This window comes from Oryza sativa, chromosome 10 (assembly GCF_034140825.1).
Source record: "Oryza sativa Japonica Group chromosome 10, ASM3414082v1".
Taxonomy (NCBI): Eukaryota; Viridiplantae; Streptophyta; class Magnoliopsida; order Poales; family Poaceae; genus Oryza; species Oryza sativa.
In genome coordinates, this window is record NC_089044.1 from 14,144,256 (window position 1) to 14,162,259 (window position 18,004).

Here is an 18,004-nt window from a genome sequence, read left to right on the forward strand (position 1 = left end):
TTGAACTCCTTCCAAATTCGACTCCGCATCCCATACGCACACAATAACTCCATCGTATGCCATATGGAATCTCCATCAACCACGTGCATCAACTCTAGCCTAAGTATCCCGCATGATCTCTGACCACCACGGACATCGTCTTATCCCCAAGCCGACTCCCGATCCATCACCGCAAATACTCTCCCGAGGCATCGAGTCACCTACACATGAAATAAACAAAGAAACCATATTCCGAGACCAAGCTATCTCCAACTTGACTCATTAGTAGCAAACAATAGTATTACATACGTATAGTATTCATCTAGAAGTCATAATCATGAAATAATCACAGATATCCAAACAAACAACCCGAAACCGAAACCGACACAGTGTCGGCCGGTCAGACCGCGTTCTGGCCGGTCCGACTGCTCGATCACCGCCGGTCTGACCGGCTACCAGAGCCCGGTCTGACCGGTCACATGAAATAATGAATCCTGCAATCACCTGTAAATCCAATCATCTCCAAAACCACTTCGTAAATAAATTCCAAATAACAAAACCAGTAATCTCCAATGCCCAATTGTTCATCACAGAATAATAATAAAAAAACACCTTTGATTTTACATAAACGACTTAGGCCCTGTTTAGTTCCCAAACAAAAATTTTTCACCCTATCACATTAAATATTTGGACATATTCATGGAGTATTAATATAGACAAAAAAACTAATTACACAGATTCCATGTAAATTGCGAGTCGAATCTTTTAAGCCTAATTGCGTCATGATTTGACAATGTGGTGCTACAGTAAACATTTGTTAATGATGGATCAATTAGGCTTAACAAATTCACGTTGCAGTTTCCAGGTGTAATCTGTAATTTGTTTTGTTATTAATCTATGTTTAATACTTTAAATGTGTGTCCGTATATCCGATGTGATACGGTTAAAATTTTCGTTTGCGAACTAAACAGGCCCTTATAATATGAAACAGAGGGAGTACATATAAAGCCATTTGGATGGGCGTAGATTCTTATTGCTTACTTCCTTTATTCCTAAATTCTTCTATCACCAGACGCTATTTATATTTAAAACTTGACCAAATGAATTTTTATAAAATATACTTCCTCTGTCATTTTATGTTTAACGTTAGTTAGTTCAAACCGTCAAATATTTGTGGAAGAAGGTAGAATATATATAAAAAGTTAAAAGAAATTGTATTATCAAAGTGTGTTTTCACCCTAAACAGCATTAAACTTTTATCAAAGTGTGTTGCATCCTAAACATAAGCATTATGCTTTTATTCATTGTAGTCTAACCATTTAAAATGCTTTATATTAGTAGTCAAAGTTGAAACAACATCGATCGATAGTGATAGTATTTGGAACAGATGGAGTATGATCTCTGAAGCCCAAACCATCGTATCGGGTGACTTAATAGTGACAAATATTTTGGCTAGGCCGGCGTAAGGTAAGCCCAACGCAAACTAACAGCCTGAGCTTGTTAAGATGTCAAAGAGGAATAAGTTTGCTTTAGGTCCCTCGTCTTTGACGCCAAGTATGAATTCTGTGCTTGAACCGCAATATCAAATATAACGTCTCTTAACTTGCAATACCAGAGTGCGCCCAAGATCGCAGGGCGTGCCTGGTTTCGACTAATGTGGTGTTGAGTCAACGTGGGATCCACGTGGGCCCTGACCAGCTTGTTCCTTCTATCTCCTACTAACCCATCTTACCCTCGCATCACCAACTCTCCCCAACGTCTCTATCTCAGTCCCACACTCCCACATCTCTCCAGTGCAGCGGCTGATGGGGATCGGAGAAGGTCAGCGTCTGGTGGGAGAGGAGTTAGGTAGTGTGAGCAGTTTGGCGCAGGCCACGGGAGTGGGGAGCTAGTGCGATACAAGAAGGACGTCGTGCCGTACCGCGGAGCCTAACGGTAGCATGGAAGCACCGCGTGGGCTAGCTGTGAGGAGTCTGCGCCGTCATTTGAGCAACACTACCTCCGCCCAAGCCGCACGCAGCTATACGGGGTACTAAGCTCCAAGCTCCACTATCCGGCTGCTGTCATTGGCTTCTCGGCTCCAAGCTCTACTGCCGCCGCCCGGTTGAGCCAACGTCGCGAGGCCCCTCCATCTTCGCTTGCCACCACTTAGGTGAGAGTGGAATAAAAAAGGCAGAGAAAATAAAGATAAACAGAGAGGAAGGAGAAGAGAGATGAGGGATGTGCCAACATGTGGGATCTGCCAATGTTTAAATTTACATTTTTAACTGAAATGCCTTATAGGCGGTCACTTAGGACGAAACTACCATCAAAATCACATAGGGATTTAAATTGGTCCTGTTTAAATAGTTTGAGGTACTCCATATAACACGGTTCAATGACGGAATCTCGACTCGTTGTCAAGAAGATAGACCTAAAGTGAACTTTATTTCTCAAACAAGAAGGTGCGAATAAAGGCCCCCCATCTTTTAGCCCAATAACAACGGGGTCATCTTTTTTCTTAATGGGCCGTGCAAAGTTTCAGCCCATGATGCCCGTGGGCCCGGTAAACTCCCGTTTCCGTGCATGCCAAGAAGCCTCTCCCCCTATAAAAAAAAAACGCCCCCGACAAAGAGGGGGACCCAAACGAGTCACCTCTCGCACCACCACCGCGTCAGTATACAAACGGCGGCGACCAACCAAATTCCGGCGAGTCGTCGTCGTCGTCGCCGTCGTCGAGAGAGAGTCAAACCCCCCACACGCAAAGAGAGCGAAACCCCACCCCCCTCCTCTTCCTCATCCACCCCACGCACGCCTCGTCGCGGCCGCGCGAGGTGAGCTGGAGCGAACGGCGGCGATGGCGGCGGCGAAGGAGGCGGTGGTGCCGGTGGAGGGGCGGAGGAACGTGCTGGTGACGAGCGCGCTGCCGTACGTGAACAACGTGCCGCACCTGGGGAACATCATCGGCTGCGTGCTCTCCGCCGACGCCTTCGCGCGCTACTGCCGCCTCCGGGGGCACAACGTGCTCTACGTCTGCGGCACCGACGAGTACGGCACCGCCACCGAGACCAAGGCCATGGAGGAAGGCTGCTCCCCCAGGGAGATCTGCGACAAGTCAGCCTCTCTCTCTCTCCTGCTTGTTCTTGTTGAGGTTTTGGTTGCTCTTCTTCTTTTCAAGTGAACCACTCTGCTCCGATTATTTGATCGATTGAGCAAAATTGTGGCATGGCATGAATTTTCCCCTAAATTTTGAGGCGATTTCATATCGAATATTAGGAACAGACGAGTTGTGTAATTTTGTAATGGGGATCCAGTTCGGGTTAGGAACGAAGGGAATTGTCAGCTTCAGCTGTCTTATCCTTTTGGAAGCAAATTGTCAAATTGCGCAACTCTCAATTGGTCCAAGTCCCCAACGAAACAAAAATCTTCCTGTCCCACTAGTTAATCCTTTTTTAAAAAAATTTGGATTAGCGCTTACTAGTACAGCTTTAACAACTGAGTCCTCTCTCATGCCATGTGCGTAATGAAGGTACCATGCCATCCACAAGGAAGTGTACGAGTGGTTCGACATCAGCTTCGACATCTTCGGTAGAACATCGTCGCCGCAACAGACCGAGGTCTGCCAAGACATCTTCCTCAAGCTACTGGACAACAATTGGCTGTCAGAGAACACAATGCAGCAGGTAAAGTTATAGTGTCAGTGCAGGGATTATTACTTTATTGGCATCTTGTTTCAATAGAAGTTTTAATTTCCATTGTTTCTTCTGTGATGTTTTTTTGCTAACAAATGGTGATGGCTGTGCTTACCTGCTGCAGCTTTACTGCAATTCATGCCAAAGGTTCTTGGCTGACAGGCTTGTGGAGGGCTACTGCCCCACAGAGGGATGCAACTATGACTCTGCCAGGGGTGACCAATGCGAGAAGTGTGGAAAATTGCTGAATTCAACTGAGCTGGTTAATCCCAAGTGCAAGGCATGTCATGTCTGTTAACCTTTTTTCACTGCTACTACCCACAATGCATTTCTTTGATGTGCTGTGAATTTCTGAACTTTCTTCAGGTTTGCGGGAGCACGCCTTGTGTCCGCGACACGGATCACTTGTTCTTGGAGCTCCCTCTGCTGAGGGAGAAACTTGAGAAGTATATCGACGAGACTTCTTTGACTGGATCATGGAGCCAAAACGCTATTCATGCAACAAATGCTTGGTTGAAGGAAGGGTTGAAGCCTCGCTGCATTACCAGGGATCTGAAATGGGGTGTGCCTGTCCCACATGAGAAGTACAAAGACAAGGTTTGTCATCATTTGTTTGTGTTGGTGAATACGAAAAATTCTAAACTGTATATTGTTCAAGATCGTGTCAGTGATACTTGTGAATTGGTTTCAGGTGTTCTATGTCTGGTTTGATGCACCAATCGGGTACATCTCCATTACGGCGTGCTACACGCCTGAGTGGGAGAAATGGTGGAAGAATCCAGAAAATGTTGAATTGTATCAGTTCATGGGTAAAGACAATGTCCCATTCCATACGGTAAGAGTACATATTCTTTTGGCAACTTGAGCTTCCAAAGTGTCATTCAGTTTTTATTAGATTCTGTATGTCCAAATACACGGGCTTCATCAGGCCTTCTCTTTTCATGGAGATCATATTTCATGCATGTAACAAAATATTTAGGTCATGTTCCCCTCCACACTACTTGGAACTGGAGAAAATTGGACTCTGATGAAGACGATTAGTGTGACAGAGTATCTCAATTATGAATCAGGTAAGACGACTGTTTTTGTGGTTTACATTCCAAATAGGTTGTTTCTTACCTTTTCAGATTGGGTGCCTTGAATACTAAATTACTACGTATGTATTTTCAGTGAGCCTATGTGGACGTCTTCTTTATGTTAGGATTCTTTTTTTTCATGAACAGGAATTTGAGTACTAAATTATGTTTTTTTTCATGAACAGGAAAGTTCTCCAAAACAAAGGGCATTGGAGTGTTTGGGAATGATGCAAAATCCACAAATATTCCTCCTGAAGTGTGGCGATACTACTTGCTTACCAATCGTCCCGAGGCTAGTTTTTCAGAAAAAAAAAATCATAATATTTCGGTTATGCCTTTATGTAGGCATCTACATAACTACAATAAGAAATTTGTTTTGAACTGTTTTCTGTTAATTCCAGGCATCAGATACATTGTTCACTTGGACAGATTTGCAAGCCAAGTGTAACAACGAGCTGCTGAACAATTTAGGGAACTTCATCAATCGAGTACTAAGCTTTATCGCGAAACCAGAGGGTTAGTAAAACGAGGAAAATCTTAGTTCTGAACATGATACCTCTGTTTTAGTGCTCTGTTTCCTTAAGATTTCTCTAGTAGCATCCGCATTCACTTGTCCATTTTATTCTGATTAGCTCCTGCATGATCTGTCTAACAAGATGTTAAGAAATAAGAAGTTAAGATAGTTCAACTGCTGTTGCAGGAACTGGATATGGTTCTGTTGTACCTGATTCTCCTGATGTGGATTCCCATGCTCTGACTCAGTCATTGGCTGAGACTGTTGGTAAATTGATTGATCAGTACATCGATGCAATGGACAAGGTAATGCATTGATTTTAAGTTGTATTAACTGTACTACTCAATAAATCTGAATTTGAATTGCCTCTACGGATCTGAAGAATCGTGCTAACAACCATTTCCATTAACAGGTCAAAATAAAACAAGGGCTGAAGATTGCAATGGCCATTTCTAGCGAAGGAAATGCATACCTACAAGTAAGTCTTTATTCTTCTTTTCTTCCCTTATGCTCCTAATTGTACACTAAATATACTTTCGAGTGGAACTGTCTAAAATTTTCCATTAATATGCAGGAGAGTCAGTTTTGGAAGCTTTACAAACAAGATCCAGCCAGTTGCGCAACTGTGATGAAAACCTCAGTTGGAATTGTGTACCTCCTGGCATGTTTGCTGGAGCCTTTCATGCCAACATTCTCAAAAGATGTATGTCTCTTGCTTCGCCGTACAAGTTACTCGCATATTTGCACATATCTTTAATGAGAATCTAATATGTTCGTTGTTCTCTCACGCAGGTTCTGCAGCAGCTAAATCTAAGTCCAGAAGAGCACCTATCATTTTGTGATGAAAAAGGAGAGGTTGAGAAGGCCAAAAGACCTTGGGATCTCATACCATCAGGCCACAGGATAGGGAAACCTGCACCTTTGTTCAAGGGATTGGTGAGCTTATATGCATATTTGGGGACCATCTTTATCTGTTTTACTAACCTTCCTTTGCTTCATGCCTCCCACTATGTGCAGGAAAACGAAGCGGTGAAGGGCTTGAGAGAAAAATTTGCAGGCAGCCAAGCTGAAAGAAAATTGAGGACTCAAGTCGCCGCACAATTGGAAGCCACAAGCATATAGAAAATCTAACACTATTTCCCTTCAACTACTAGATGTTAAAACCGGGCTTAACAAAAGGAGCGTTTGTTTTCTTTATTTTGCCTTGAATAATAATTGTACAGTGTAGTGACTTGAGATTAATGATAATACATATTACTTGTAATTCCAAAACTCAAATGCTCAATTGATTTTAGTTTATTGTTGATTAATTATTGAGGCTTGCACATATGCCACTGTTCTGAAAATCTGTACTTGATGTTGTTTTTTGTCTACCGTTCTCTCCAATATCTTCAGAATTACTCGCCCACTTCAATAGATATTGTGAAATTACGCCAGAATTCGGAAGCTCACTTACAAGCCATATGCTGTAAAAAAGAAGTAAAGAACATACAAGCCATATGCTGGGACACCCAGTTCGTGGAATACCTATTCCATCTGACAAATTTGATCACTGGTGATTTTTGTAACCCTGCTTAGTTGACTGCCCTGAACTCTGAACCTTAATCTTCTAAGTACTCTGGTGCAAGCCTGAGACTTGACTGGTAGGGCACCTTCCTCGTATCCAGAAAATACTTTAATCGTGTCTAGAATTATATAAATTACTCAAAGTTTCTGATACATATCAGCTGCTATCAGTAGAATAAGAAAATTTGTGGAGCTGATGACAATGTATGATAAGAAACTTAGATGCCCATATTCTTCAAGATGGGGGGCCACGGCAAAGGAACTTTATGCCATTTGCTTGAGCAAGCTTCTTTTATTCATTCCTATCAAAATGTAGTAGAATAATATCAACAGAATCCAATTCTGGCAGGTGAGAACCTTTTTTTTCCATAAGATAAGGGAGGGTTGTCCATTCTCTGTTTTCTCATATTGATGAATCTCCAAGAGGATACCAACAGTACATTGGAACGGGAACACAAAAATAGAAAGACCATCTTGAGGGATGTCCTTAGCATTCAGAACTGATATTATAAGAAACTTTTACAGTACATAGCAGCAACGCAATTGCTTGCAATTTATTTATTTATTTATTTAGTTATTCTTTATCCGCATTGCCAACTTAAGAGGATTCCGCCACATTATAAACGTCTTGGTAGCTCTTGTATTGGAGGGGAGTGAATGCACCGAACTCATCTCCTCTGTTATGCTTGAGCCTCTGAGCCTCTTCTCTTGAGATGCGATATGCATTTGCTAGAACATCAGTTGGGAGAGCACGGAAGATGGAACTCTTTCCTGCAATGTGGCTTACCATAGAGTTAGGGTTTGTCTTGAATGCAATGTAAGCACATCCTTCTCTTTGTGCCTTCTTTACAACTACATAGTGTTGTGGTACAATAAGTAGCTGTCCACGACGAAGCTCTCCGTTGAACACCGTCTTTCCATTGTTGTTGACAACTTGAACCTGGGCTCGGCCTTGAGTAATATACACGATGCTGTGAGCGTTGATGTTCCAGAACGGTGAAAGGAGTGCATTCTGCAATAGAACAGATACACATCATTAAGCATATTGTGTGCATTAAAGCTTTTGCCAAGAAAAAAAATGTGCTGTTCATTTACCTGGTATAGATTTACTTTAACGGCGCTCATCTGTACAAGATTAAGAATGGGGAAATTCTGGCTGTTGAGATTTGTAACCCTTCCAGCTCTTGGGTTGTATGTATCAGCACGGTTAGGATTATCGATGTTTTGCCTTACCCTCATGGTGCAAAAGGTCTCATCCAAACCGTTAGGGCAGCCACTCCCATATTGACTTTGCTGATATCCTCCTTCTTGATAATGCTCTCTTGATTGCATTTGTCCTTGTTCCTGCTCTTGCAATGATGCATATGGTTGCAGCAAACTGAGCCCGCGTTCAACGCGGACAATTTCTCCTCTTTGGTCATTTTGACACTGGAGCTGCCTTGCAACTTGGTTGCTTATGCCAAAAGCCTCGCTAAGCAGTTCAGTGCTAAAGCCACTAAATATGTTTTGTGACCACTCCTCAACTTCACGCCTGTATGCTTGAGGGTTTCTCTTATTTCCAGCTAACAAGAAATCCTAACAATTGATTACGAGGTTAAATCATTGTCTAAGAAAAGTGGAATAAAAAGGTCAAAATAATAGTAAAATGTTTAGTTTTGGATAAGTTTTGCTTAATTACCCTCTGTCGAGGGTCAAGTTGATTAGCACCGTTGTTGATATCAGTGACATATATGGCAACAACCGGCACTTCACCATCATTGTAGCACCAATGAGCTACACCAGCAGGCAACGCGATAACATCTCCTTGTCTGAAACGGTGAATCTTTTGATGTTCATCCTTGAACTTATGGCTTTGGCTTTGACTTTCGGTCAATTGGGCTTGCCCTGATTGTTGGAACTGCTGCTGGTAGGTCTCAGGACAGCCTGGGAAAGTCGGCCCTGTTATACCTCTCCCTGAAAGTATGGCATGCATGTTAATTACAAGCAATGTAAATATCGCAGCCAATCATTAATTCATTATGCACTTAAATTGTTACACAAACCTTGGATGATATATACTAGAGATGCACCATTAGTGTAATGGGGTAGTAGTAGGCCTCTAGGTTCAATAACTCGGCGGACAACAGATACTCCGGTACATTGAAACAACTCATTAGAGACATCGAAGAACTCAGTTGTGCCAGCTTGAGACCTCACACTCCGAATTGGCTCAAATGCTTGCAACCTATCAAATCTACATCCTCTCGGACTTCCACGACGAGAACTCTGCCATTGACTAGTGCTCTGGCCTAATAGCTGCTGGGCTAGGGAGCCATCGCACAAGAGGAACAAGCAAACTGTGAAGAAAACTATGGGGCGATTTATGGATGCCATGTTGTTGTAGGACTAATGAACTGAATGCTTTTTGTGAGAAACAATGAGAAATCATCGTGCATTTATAGTGAGATAAAGGCTCTTGCATCTAAATGTTAAGATAGAGTTTGTTAATGTCCAGACATGAAGTGACTCATGATATATGAAGTGTGGTACACGAAAGGTGGATGAATAATGATGGACATACAGATATGTATAATTGACGCAGCATTGTGTTGTTCTTTCTCTCTTTCTTTTGCAATATGACATGGATAATGTAAAGCCCTCCTCTTTTTGACACGAAAGGCAAATGAATTTTTGTGAGTCATGCCTTGTCTTATAAGCTCTCCTCTTTTTGCAATATGACATATAGCTCTGGAGTTTTATGTACACATCATTTTGCTTTATCTTGCTTGAGTCTGTGATTTGTCATGTGTCACGCCTAATACTCATCAAACGTGACTTATGGGTTTATGTTCTAACATTTAGCTGAAGATACTTATGTAGATGAGTAGGAATGAATAGGTTGAGAGAGGCATGATATGATGCATGAGTTGCTATGTCATCGATGATATCTTATTTTGCATTATGTCAGTGGAGAATGCAAACTTTGCACATTGCTTAAGGGTTTCTTATCCGGGGTGAGAGAACTTTTGAGGCTCATCGAGGATACACGACTCATCAAAATGTTCTTTTTATTTCGTGGTCCCATAATGCTCACACATTACTCATGATATTGTTTCCTTTTCTAACACCACATCTTCTTTCATTACTTTTAGTTTTGTCTGTACTACAGAATACAACAAACTGCCTTGTGCATATTTTGGTGTTTTATTTGGGTTGCCTACACCATGATTAACTTCTTATTGCTGTGAGCAAAAACCAACACCCTACTGCTAACTAATTGTTTGAACTGCACGGCACCTTTCCAAAAGCTCCCTCTCCCTATGACCTTGTCAGTTGTTTTCCTGAACAGGTTGCTGTCATCTTAGCTTTTCCATGCAACAAATGCTTTACAAGAGGTGTGGACTGGTAGGTTGTAGCATTATTTGGCTGGGTTAAGGCTGTGTTCTTGAGTGCTGGTTCAAAACAATCTCTCTAGTACGAAAAACAGAGTGACTTATTAGCGCATGATTAATTAAGTATTAGCTATAACTTAAAAAATGGATTGATATGATTTTTTAAAAGCAACTTTCCTATACATTTTTTTTTGGCAAAAAACACAGAGTTTAACAGTTTGGGAAGCGTGCTCATGGAAATCAAGAGAGTAAACGAATGCAGCCTAAATATCATTGCAACACTATTGCTCATGATTGTTACTTAAAGGTAGCAGTGTAAGTCCAAAAAGTCTACATTATCCTGTATCTACAATTACTTCAATGGCCTTTGTACATAGAAAATATATACTTCTTTAGGAAAACATGCTCTTAAAAATTCACTATATATCAATTTCTCACTGTACAATATTTTTTTCAAATGATTTATAGGGCAAGTTATATAATCTGTTTTTTTCACACTCATCTGAGGCTACTAATAGAAAAGAAGGAAGTACAACACAAATGGAACATGTATACAATTCTACAGTTAATTCAAGTTCAACATATCAAATGACTTTCCATGGCATAAGCAATCAGGAAAAAACCAACCCAAGCAACCATAGTGGGTAAAATAACGTAAACAGGGAAGACTTTTACCTTATGCTGAAGAGGAGCATCGATAATGGTGAGTGGTGACCCAGAAGCAACTCTCATCAAACTCAAATCCAAGGCACTGAACACGCCACCACATTCACATCCAATACGACAACATCATGTATGATTTATAGGCCTGGACACAAACAACCTAGATAAATGTTTCCAAATATTGAGGGTGAAAAACAAAACAGAGGAATTCGGCCTGTGAAGACATAAACACAGGCAAGATTGGCTGCTCAGCAAAGGCCTCATAAGCATTTCATGTTGTTGATGGTTAGCACAGAGTCTCCATTCATATTGCAGCAGATTGGAAATCACATACATCATGATCCGAAATGCAGGCCAAAAACCAGAACAAAATGTAGAAGGGGATGAAGCAAGTAGTAGGACAGCATGGAATACCAAGGAGAGTACAGCAAGGACTACAGAGAGCTAATGGAGAAAACCTGAGGAGGGGGATGTGACTTTAAATGCAACGGAGGAGAAATGGAGGAGGCAAAACAGAGCATGAGAACCACACTTACCCAGGAAGTGCTCCGCACGTGAGGGTTGAGTAAAGAGCATACAAGAACTTTGCAATATGTAGTGGAACATATTGTTTCCATTGACATCAAGCTGCAAAAGAACGACCAGAAAATTCTCGGGGAATGCCTCAGATAGTAATCAACATGAAGTATACCCTTCTCAGAACATGGCCTGGCAAACCAGCACAAATCAGCATGATCGAGTTCCTGCATCTGTGAATTGTGCATCACAACTGCACATATCATCTTGCACAGCTCAGCCAGCTGTTCCAGCCAACAGAACACTACACCGCACCAGCCGCAGAAATGCTAAGCAAATCTGCAGTATGCTTTATTTGTAGGGTGATCTCATGCAAGCAGTCATAAATAGCATGACTATCCATATGTGACTTGTCCTTCACGATAAATTCATGAACCACACCATTCAACTCAATGCAGCTACACCCAGGAACTTTCTCCACTCCCAAATGTCTCATCATAGCCCTGACTTTGTCAGCCTTCTTCCTCATGTTCGCTTCTGCATACATATTAGCCAGTAGCACATAGATTCCACTATCACTAGGATCAATTTCTACCAATTTCATTGCTGCCTTTTCTCCAAGAGAGATATTACCTTGCATCCTACAAGCAAAGAAGATAGCACCCCAAACTACTGCATCAGGTTCCATAGGCATAGTGTTTACTAGCTGCTCTGCTTCGTCTAAATGGCCTGCCCTGCCTAGTAAGTCTATCATACATGAATAATGTTTCATTTTCCTCTCAAGATGATATTTTGTCTCCATCAGAGAGAAAAATTCCCGACCTTCTTTCACCAAACCAGCATGACAGCATGCTGAAAGAACACCTATAAACGTAATCTCATCTGGCTTCTGTCCAAGCTCTATCATTGTCCGGAAGTGCTCTATGGCCTCATTGGCATGTCCATGATTTGCTAGACCACATATCATTGCTGTCCATGTGAGTGCATTTTTCTCGGGAATTTCTTTGAAAATGTGGATAGCTTTCTCAATGTTTCCACACTTAGCGTACATGTCAATGAGAGATGTGCCAAGCGCAACACTAAATACAAGGCGATGTTTCTCAATGTACCGGTGAACCCACATCCCCATTTCTAATGCTCCGAGCTGCGAACAAGCAGTTAGAAGATTGACCATTGTGATCTCATCAGGCACCACACTTGCTTCCTGCATCTCATGAAACAAGGAAAGGGCCTCCTTGCACTGCTTACACTGCACATAACCGGTCATGAGTGCATTCCATGGGAACACATCCCTTTCAGGCATCTCATCAAACACTTTACGTGCATCGTCCATCAATCCGAACTTGGCAAACCCCACGATCATCGTCGTCCAAGAGACAACTGTCCTGTGCTCGATCCTCTCGAACACAGACTTTGCCATCTCTAAACTGCCACACTTGATGTACATATCCATCAGCGCATTCATCAGCCTCACAGTGCAACTCACTCCGTCACTATCCACGAACCCATGAAGCCGCCTCCCAAGCTCCAGGTCACGCATCTGCCCACACCCCGACACAGCCGCGATCATCGTGACCTCATCAGGCCTCACCACTGCATCCTCTGCCACCATCCTCCAGAACAGCTCCAGCGCCTCCGCTGGGTTCCCCCGCCGCACGTACCCTCCGATCAGCGTGTTCCACGACACCAAGTCCCTCACAGGACTTCGGTCGAACAGCCTGCGTGCGTCCTCCATGGGCCCGCGGATCGATAGGAAGTGCGTGGCCGCGTTCACCACGAAGACGTCGGAGTCGAGGCCGAGGCGGAGGACGTGCGCGAGGGCCGCGTCGCCGTATCCCCACTCCCGCAGGCGCGCGCAGGCCTTGAGCAGGAACGGGAACGTGAGGTGGTCGGGGCGCGCGGTCCCGGAGCGGAGGAGGGCGCGGTAGAGCGGGAGGCAGCGGCGGACGACGCCGTGGCCATGGCGGTCGCCGTCGTCGGAGAGGGAGAGTGCTCGGATGGCGGCGTTGTAGGCGGAGGCCGGGAGCGAGGAGAGGAGCGCGAGCGCGTGGCGGAGCGGGGAGGGCGGCGAGGTGCGGGCGTCCGTGGCGGTGGCGGTGGTGGAGAGCGCGTAGGCGGCGGCGAGGAGGGAGGAGAAGTCTTGAAGGAGGCCGGCGGCGAGGAGGTGGGCGTGGATCTGGAGGAGGCGGCGGAGCGGGGGCGGCGGGCGGCGCGCGGAGAGGAGGGCGAGGAGACGGGAAGACGGAGGCGGAGGCGGCATCGTTTGGGGAGGCGGGAGGAAGCGGAGGCGCGGGTGAGAGGTGAAACTGTGCAAGGCTTTGGAATGGCCCGCATGTCAGTGCCAGGTTGGGAATGGGCTGAATGTTTGGGCCTCCACACAGGGCGGAAGGAAAAAGTACACCGCAGGTCGCTCAATTTGTCATCGAGTTACAAAATCGTCCATCAACCACAAAACCGGATACATGACATCCCTCAATTTACAAAACTGTTCACTTTAGGTCATTCGGTAGCTTTGATCCCGGTTTTATCCGACGTGGCGGCTGAGTCAGCGTGGAACCCACGTGAACCCTACATATCAGTAATCCATGTCATCACCTCCCTCTTTCCCCTCATCTCCCTTCCTCCTCTCTTTCTCTCACTTTTATCCTCTTGGGCAGGCTGGCCAGTGATTGCAGGGGCAAGAAGCCGCCGCCGTGGAGCTTGGAGTGAAGCGAGGGGTACCAACCCTGGTGGTGCTAGCGGCGGAGACGAAGGGTGGTCTCTACTACCTCTCCAACCTCGACCAGAACATCGCCATCGTTGTGCAGACCGTCTACTACTTCACGGCAGCCGACGACGATGCCGCCACCGGTGATGCACTGAGGGAGCCGCTCCTGCATAGGTCGTTCCGGTTCACGTCCGAGCCCATCGTCCATGTCAAGGCGCTCGTCGCGGTCGACGGCGGTGGCAGTGGGCGCGCGCCCACGATGTTCGAGGCGCTCGCCGGGTTCGTGTGGAGTGTTGACGGTCGTTATAGACAAATTTCGACCACCAATATAACTAAAATAATGTCGGTGGTTGGGGCAGGCGGCGGCGGTTGCTGACCGGCTAAAGGAGGAAGAAGGGGCCAATAGGTGGGCCCCACCTATCGATGACCCGGAGAGAGGAGGGAGGGGGCGGGCCGGCCTAGCAAGGGGGCGGCGCGGGAGGCGAGTTGGGCTGATGTCCCAACAAAGGAAAAGGGGAAAAAGAAAAGAGGAAAAAGGAAAAATAATTTCCTGGGATTTATATATTGCAGTTTATTGCTTTTAATTAGTTAAAATTATTTCCATGGCTTTGAAAATTCCGTTAAAAATCTTGTTAATGCATTAGAGCATGGGGAACTCAAGAAAAATACTACCACACCGATTCCAATTATTAATTATGATTCAACTCTAGGTTAAATTAAACAATTTCTTCAAGCAATTTATTAAACGAATTTAAAGCTAGAAGGGGAAAACTTCAGGGCGTGACAGGCGTGGCGGTGGGATTCATACCGGTGGGCACTGGTGCCGCCGCCCTCTCCTTCTCCCACGTCGCCACCGCCGCATCGCCGGTCGTCGGACCTCCTCTCCCGCCTCACCCCAGCGACCTCCCCACCCGTCGGCTCGCCTGCCTAGAGGAGAAAAAGTGAGTGAGTGAGTGAGAGAAAGAGAGAGAGAGGGGGGAGGAGGAGGAGGAAGGGAGAGGAGGGGAAAGAGAGAGGTGATGACATGGCGTACTGACATGTGAGGCCCACGTGGGTCCCACGCTGACTCAGCCGCCACGTCATACAAAACCGCAGTCAAAACCACCGAAGGACCTAAAGTGAACGGTTTTGTAAGTTGAGGGATCCGGTTTTGTGGTTGGGGGACAATTTTGTAACTCGATGACAAGTTGAGAGACCTTTGGTGTACTTTTTTCCAAGGCGGAAAGGGCATCACTCGTGTGTATATAGATGATAAATGGGTTTGTGGGTCATCTAAAGTGATGTATATCCTATGTGGCAACCTAGTTGGCAATGTAATTGGCCCATCCTTCATTCCCTATATGGCTATATCCCTATTGTTACTCTTCAATACACATCCCCTTCTCTTCCCCAAATTAGATTGTCCATGTCTTCTGCTCAAGTGCCATCTCCATGATATGCCTAGAACCATAGCCTATGTCTCCTTTGCCTCCCAATGATCCCGTCTTCCAAACATGTAATTTCATTGGTGTTGCCTTGCTATCATGGTTGCTCCGCTACACCCCCTCCTTCACCTCCTTCATTGGTCATCTGTGCCTCTTGCTATAGCTTCCTTTGCTAACACCATCTTACCAACTAAGGAGGATTACGTGTCAAGGAGAGAGAGAGAGAGAGCGCGCGAAGAGGAGGACACTACTTCTAAGGGAGAGGAGAGTGAAAGACAGGTCACCAATATCAAGGAAGGAGGGTGAACATAGAAGATGAACTAAAAATAAGGTTAAAAGACACTAACGCCTGACGAAGCCATGCACCAAATCATACCTTCCTATAAAGTTGATACTCACTAACTCCTAAAGCTCAACATGCAAGTGTGTTACATCATCACACACTAGCAATTATTATCTACAGTATTTTAAATATCATGCAAAAATGACATATCATTTACAATGTTATATTTTTACTTTTTAGAATTCAATGTGTAAGCAATGTTAAATCATTGTCTCTACATTATTTTTATATTATTTAAACATATACATCTACTATTTTTATAAAGTATAACATGCATTTATTCACATATCCCGCAGTAAAACGTAGGGTATCAACTGGTTAAAGAATGATGAGAGCATACAAATTAAAATGGAGGGCGTAGAGAGCCAATTGACAGTTGGGCCACCACTACATAGGACTAAATCCGGATTTGTTTATTACCATGTTAGTTGGTTGATGGTATGTAGGATAACTAAACCAGTATAAAACCTACTCATTTAACAAAATTATTGTCTGGTTTGAAGATTTGATGGTGTAAAATATCTCTGTTACTAGTTAAGAGGGTAAATCAGACCAACTTCAGAAAGAGAGAGAGAGGGTAAATTGGACCACGACAATACTAGATCTAACTTTTTACTATGTAGAAAGCTAGATGTTCATTTGTTGACTTTGGCCTATATAAAAAGCAACTCTGTGCCTCGCTACAAGGCTACAACTGCAAATTAATGTGTTGATACTTTCTTAGCTTTTTCTTAGATACTCCATCCGTCTATAAATATAAATAAGCATTCTTTTTTTTATAGAGGTTAAGTTACAAGAAAATTGCAGTAATCTTAGGTTTTTTTTACAATAATGCCACTCACTAAATACGCTAAAGGAAGTTGAACCATCGAACTAGGAAGAGAGAGGAACTAGGAAGAGAGAGGTCCACAGTTAATGAGAGGTGGAAAGGTAAAAACAGTAAAAGTTAACGAAGCTTGTTAGAGCAAGTTTAACAGTATAGCCCACTACTAGCTCTAATTCATCTATAGCTGATCTAATAGCCAATTTATATAATAGTTGTTTACTATACTATGAATATATGGTCCCACCTGTCATACACACATTATGTCTTGGAGTCCGTGCTGCAGTTGGCTATAGATCTATAGCCCGCTGCTCTTCTCTCTCATCTTTTATCTCATTAAAATATGTTTATATCTGGCTAATAGTCTTCTATTGTACCTGCTCTAAGACATTTTTTCCCCTTGTCCACTTGTTGTGCAATTATTAAATAATTAAAGCGACGCCTGTCACTAATAATAAATCTATAATTCATCGTCTTGCAAACTGATAAACCCTGAGCTCCACTTGATACGCTCACGGTTCTAATTGGTCCATTCTTTCGGTGAGTTGATGATAATTAACTACGATTTGAGAGAAACGTTGACGATCCGACATCAACCATACAAAACGTTATTGTATTGCGCCTTAGCAATTGATACACCTCTCCGTGAATTACTGATCTTGCAAATGCAAATCAACCTTATTCCTGCAAGCAAATCAAAAAAACAAGCAAGAACAAGATAAAATCAATCCGATTTTGCAAATATGAATTGAATACAAATGATAAGTTGGGGTTCCAAAGACAAACAGACGAGTGATCACTAGAACGGGATCGCTTATCTGTGACGGGCTGAAAGCATCATCACTATCGGGTAAGGCCCCCGTCACTGGGCAAAGGTCACTGATGTGAGGAAAAATCTCAATCGGGCAAAAGCCTGTCACGGATGGATGTTATCTCAATCGGGCCGAAAACAAAGCCCGTCACAGATGAGTATGACCAGTCAAACCAGCGTAATAAGGAGCCCGTCACGGATAACTAATCTCAATCGGGCACACCACTAAGCCCGTCACGGATGAGTAGTCATCTCCATCGGGCATTTAGCCAGAGCCCGTCACCGATAGGTTTGACCCCACGTGTTGAGTCAAACTAGTCCCGGTTCGGACGACTTATCTCTATCGGGTGTATTCTAAAAGCCCGTCAGGGATGACTAATCTCTAACGGGCAGGACTCTATAGCCCGTCACGGATGAGTTATCTCTTTCGGGCATTAGCTAAATGCCCGTCAGGGATGAATTTAGAACCAAAAAAAATAAAATTTGTCTTTTTGGCTAGCCTCAGGCCTTTGCTAGCCATGCCCGCTGCAAAAATGACAG

General features: G+C 43.9%; 3 protein-coding genes across 3 annotated transcripts; 1 reads left to right on the forward strand and 2 right to left on the reverse strand.

Moving 5' to 3' along the window:
• Positions 1-2,594: 2,594 nt before the first annotated feature.
• Positions 2,595-6,582, forward strand: LOC4348562 (probable methionine--tRNA ligase). Its single transcript, NM_001403964.1, has 13 exons — positions 2,595-3,072; positions 3,488-3,641; positions 3,775-3,930; positions 4,017-4,247; positions 4,342-4,485; positions 4,630-4,720; positions 4,912-5,018; positions 5,128-5,242; positions 5,427-5,545; positions 5,653-5,718; positions 5,815-5,943; positions 6,033-6,176; positions 6,258-6,582. Exons 1-13 carry the CDS (start codon positions 2,816-2,818, stop codon positions 6,360-6,362), a joined length of 1,818 nt encoding a protein of 605 aa, NP_001390893.1. The 5' UTR covers positions 2,595-2,815; the 3' UTR covers positions 6,363-6,582.
• A 466-nt stretch (positions 6,583-7,048) lies between these two features.
• On the reverse strand, positions 7,049-9,212 carry LOC4348563 (glutelin type-A 2-like). The gene is made up of 4 exons (NM_001403966.1): positions 8,849-9,212; positions 8,485-8,759; positions 7,902-8,381; positions 7,049-7,818 (listed from the first exon to the last, which is right to left on the reverse strand). The coding sequence occupies exons 1-4, from the start codon at positions 9,177-9,179 to the stop codon at positions 7,405-7,407; spliced, it is 1,500 nt and encodes a 499-aa protein (NP_001390895.1). The 5' UTR covers positions 9,180-9,212; the 3' UTR covers positions 7,049-7,404.
• Positions 9,213-10,844: 1,632 nt separating this feature from the next.
• On the reverse strand, positions 10,845-13,690 carry LOC9272050 (pentatricopeptide repeat-containing protein At2g22410, mitochondrial). Its single transcript, XM_026020606.2, has 2 exons — positions 11,377-13,690; positions 10,845-10,985 (listed from the first exon to the last, which is right to left on the reverse strand). The coding sequence occupies exon 1, from the start codon at positions 13,614-13,616 to the stop codon at positions 11,661-11,663; it is 1,956 nt and encodes a 651-aa protein (XP_025876391.1). The 5' UTR covers positions 13,617-13,690; the 3' UTR covers positions 10,845-10,985; positions 11,377-11,660.
• Between the last annotated feature and the right edge of the window lie 4,314 nt (positions 13,691-18,004).

What these genes read in the sequence shown, in the direction of transcription:
- LOC4348563 (NM_001403966.1), bottom strand. Translation starts at nt 9,179, where the DNA reads ATGGCATCCATAAATCGCCCCATAGTTTTCTTCACAGTTTGCTTGTTC. An exon ending in TCTAGTATATATCATCCAAG is followed by an intron (nt 8,760 to 8,848) that starts GTTTGTGTAACA and finishes CCATACTTTCAG; the next exon opens with GGAGAGGTATAACAGGGCCG. An exon ending in AACTTGACCCTCGACAGAGG is followed by an intron (nt 8,382 to 8,484) that starts GTAATTAAGCAA and finishes ATCAATTGTTAG; the next exon opens with GATTTCTTGTTAGCTGGAAA.
- LOC4348562 (NM_001403964.1), top strand. Translation starts at nt 2,816, where the DNA reads ATGGCGGCGGCGAAGGAGGCGGTGGTGCCGGTGGAGGGGCGGAGGAAC. An exon ending in GTATCTCAATTATGAATCAG is followed by an intron (nt 4,721 to 4,911) that starts GTAAGACGACTG and finishes TTTCATGAACAG; the next exon opens with GAAAGTTCTCCAAAACAAAG. An exon ending in ACATCGATGCAATGGACAAG is followed by an intron (nt 5,546 to 5,652) that starts GTAATGCATTGA and finishes TTCCATTAACAG; the next exon opens with GTCAAAATAAAACAAGGGCT.
- LOC9272050 (XM_026020606.2), bottom strand. Translation starts at nt 13,616, where the DNA reads ATGCCGCCTCCGCCTCCGTCTTCCCGTCTCCTCGCCCTCCTCTCCGCG.